The 3,358-nt window shown below is 34.9% G+C and overlaps 1 protein-coding gene across 1 annotated transcript; it reads right to left on the bottom strand.

Annotated features, from left to right (window-relative positions):
• Positions 1-1,048: 1,048 nt before the first annotated feature.
• Positions 1,049-3,061, bottom strand: LOC114646316 (UDP-GalNAc:beta-1,3-N-acetylgalactosaminyltransferase 1-like). Its single transcript, XM_028794462.2, has one exon. It carries the CDS (start codon positions 3,030-3,032, stop codon positions 1,911-1,913), a length of 1,122 nt encoding a protein of 373 aa, XP_028650295.2. The 5' UTR covers positions 3,033-3,061; the 3' UTR covers positions 1,049-1,910.
• Positions 3,062-3,358: the final 297 nt, after the last annotated feature.

The following is a 3,358-nucleotide window of genomic DNA, read 5'->3' as shown; positions in this document are numbered from 1 at the left end:
GCGTTACCTTAAATGCAACATGTATAGCACTGTTTTGCACATTCTTCATGTTCACATGGTTATTCCCAAGAGATCTTTTCACACAGCCAGTGAGGTGGAGCTGAACTCTTCCTCTGAAAGGATTACTTCACTTAATAAACATTGTGGCCTGTCCATAAGGCCATAGAGGCAGTACAATGTGGAGGGATGGAAGTGTTGCCCAGAAATGACAGGTTTCTGTAATGAACCTGGACTAGTATTGAGACCTGTGAAACCATTTAGCAAAAAAATCTAATTGATCACAAGAAAGCAAAATAATATGGCTAGAGGATCTGTCTTTTTATAAACAAAATGTAATGTATTTCTTAAAAGAAATGGGAACCTGGTGGTAGCTCAAATTACAAAAGCTCAAAGAATGAAATACAAAGAAATGTATTAACACTCTGATTTATTATTCACTATGGCACACCCTACTCACTACATTCATTGTCATCAAAGGTAACGTAATTGTCCCTGAAGTACTTATTCTGAAATGCCCGCCAGATATAATATAAAAGTTGAACAAAATCAGGACATTTTAAGACATATTTTTTTGTTTGGTCTCTTTTGCCAATGCCATACATCCTTAAGATCGGCAAAGCTCAAGAATGTTACAATGGAAGGAAATTCAAAGTGTTGTCGATTCATACCTCCATCCTTCAAGTGCTCTCAATTTAGAAACATCCTGTACCAGATGTATGTCCTGCCCGTATCCCTACACATCTAGCATGAAGATCCAAGAAGAAAGTACCTTATTTAACACTTCTAGCCACACTGTGAAAGACAGTGAAGCGTACTCGATCCACTACTTTTTCAAGTCTGTTTTGCACCTTAACGTACACTTTTCGTCACCTCTACACCCCATAATCTTGCTGTTTAATTATACATACAGACTAAAAAAATTATATCACTCTACCTTTGACAAAACTGTAGTGTGACCAGGGTGGCAGTTTGCAATGCAAATCACCCAGAAACAGCAACAAAAGTAAAAGACCTGAATTTATTACCTCCCTCCTCTCACTGTATGTTTCTCTTGATTTAATAAAATAATAAGCACACCTTTAATCTGCTGAATATTTTAATTACTAGCTAAAAGTGGAAACTTTATATTCTAATAGATTAAATAAATCTAAGTTTCCCTAAAACTTCATAAAAGTACACAAATAAATACATTAATATATAGATCCCACACCTTTTAGATGTACAATTTCAGGTACAAAATGTGAACTTCAGCTTGACCCTGTGTATAAAACAATGCCTTGTCTGTTTTAAAATACATATACAGTATATGGCTTTCTCAGAAAAATCATAGAAAAAGTGCAAATGAACTCATTTTTTTTTGTAACATCAGTACTTTGAATAAATCAAAGTATCCAGTCAGTTTTTATAAGAAATAACAATCCCTGATTAAAAAAAGTTTCTTCATTTTTTGTCCAATATACTGCATCTATCTGCCTCATGTATACAGTAGAAAGAACCCAACATTCAGTTCCATGTTTAAAACAAATGATGCTTTCAAGCTTTTCCCAAGTTATCAAGAAGAAATTTAAATTTGTGAAAGATATCTCAAATGCAATTTTTGTAGTTTATATTCCCAAAATTCTTGAATGGTGTAAATTTTATTCATAACTTGACATTCAGTTTGTCGATCTCTCCGAATATGCAAGAAAAATCCAGCGCTGTTATTATTGCATATACAGATGTGTAAAATCATACTCGTATTTGAAGTGACTCTCATAAATCTTAAATGAGGTTTCCTTTCAGCCCCTCATGGCGAGTCTTCAGATGACAGGCTTCCACTTTGATCTTTTCCATTTCAATTTTTGCAGGTAAACTTTAACTTAAAGGCGTCTCATTACTTTAAATAAAAGTTTCCTTCATCTGCTTTGCCTTCATAAACTTGCTTTCTCGATTTCCCAAAGTTGCTTCATGGCATTTTGGTCCACCCAGTGTGCAGCTATTAATGTCTGAAGTTTGTCATTAAGGTTTGTTTGTTTAAAAAAGAAACTGTTTTGTGGTGGAGAAGAAGGTTGGCCTCCTAGTAACTTCAGGCAGAATCCTGTATAAACATCTTCATTTGCCCAAGGTTTAACATGGTGCATAATCATGAAAATTTTCAGTGCTAGTTTTCCTGAAATAACATATCCAAGGCCACTGCAGTAGGGAGGGAAAAAATTAATTGGATAATCTTCATATGAGAGATAATTCTTAGCACTTTTTGATCGGAATGGTGTACTGTTTTCAAATATGTGGCCTGTAAACAAATTTTGGGACAGGTTTTCATTCAAAGAAAGCAAATATTTAACTAAGTTGCTTGGACTGACATATACATCAGAATCTGTTTTCATGAAAAACTCTGCTTTTAGGCAGAAGTCGTACATCCATTGGAATGCCATTCGGGTCTTTAGTGTGAGATTTTCATATGTGTCTTCGAAGTCTTGCACAATTAAATCCTTGTGTTTATCATTTTCAGATAACAATTGCTCGATGGGTTCTTTACTCTTCCCGATTAAAAACAAGATAAGAACATATTTGCCATGCCAGTTACGTCTGCTTCCCCACGTTTCTCTAATAATATCTCTGGTTGTTACTTCACTTGGTTGAGTGGCGACCATGATAACTAGAAATGGAGTTATGTTTATGCATAGGGAATCTTGTACAATCAAATATTTGAAACTTGGTTCACCATTTCTTGTTCGATCATAAAACTGTGCCCAGTTGGCATCTTTACTGAGCTTGTTTTCATCAAACACATCTCCTTGTAAATTCAGATAGGTGGCCACTTCACTTTTAAGGGTTTGTGTAGGGTAGCTAGTTGACGTCTGGGTAACGTCAAGTTTCTGAGAGTTATTTCCAGACCTGTCATTAGTGTGATGATTTCTCTGTTCTGAATGGTATTTTTGAAGGATTTCTGTATAAATTGGTTTGTTCTCCATCTTAGGGCACCAAAATACAAATGTTACTAAGAACACCAGAAACAGCACACAGACGCACAGGTAAATCTTTGCCATCATATGATCAGCTGTAAAAGAAGGAAAAAATTAGTTTAATTATTATGTTTGAACACAACAAGTACAAAGTTGTGAAAGTATAGAAACCTGAGCAATATCATAGGAAGCAATATGGAATGACATTGCCAGCCCCTCTCTGTTTAAACAGAAGGACTCTTCTTAAGTTGCTGTCTTAGCTTGCATCTGGTTTGTAGCATAAATTAGGCCTCAGGTAGTTGAAATCTATTCAGCAATATAAAATGTGCAAATACTAATTTTTTACCTCTAGAATAGCAAAAATATAAGAAAAGGGCAATATTTTATGTTGTTTATTTCTCTGCTTGATTTCT

The sequence above is a fragment of the Erpetoichthys calabaricus genome, chromosome 2 (genome assembly GCF_900747795.2).
Source record: "Erpetoichthys calabaricus chromosome 2, fErpCal1.3, whole genome shotgun sequence".
Classification (NCBI taxonomy): domain Eukaryota; kingdom Metazoa; phylum Chordata; class Cladistia; order Polypteriformes; family Polypteridae; genus Erpetoichthys; species Erpetoichthys calabaricus.
This window is presented reverse-complemented; position numbering and strand designations above follow the sequence as displayed.

Excerpts from the sequence above, each read along its gene's own strand:
- LOC114646316 (XM_028794462.2), bottom strand. The coding sequence starts at position 3,032 with ATGATGGCAAAGATTTACCTGTGCGTCTGTGTGCTGTTTCTGGTGTTC.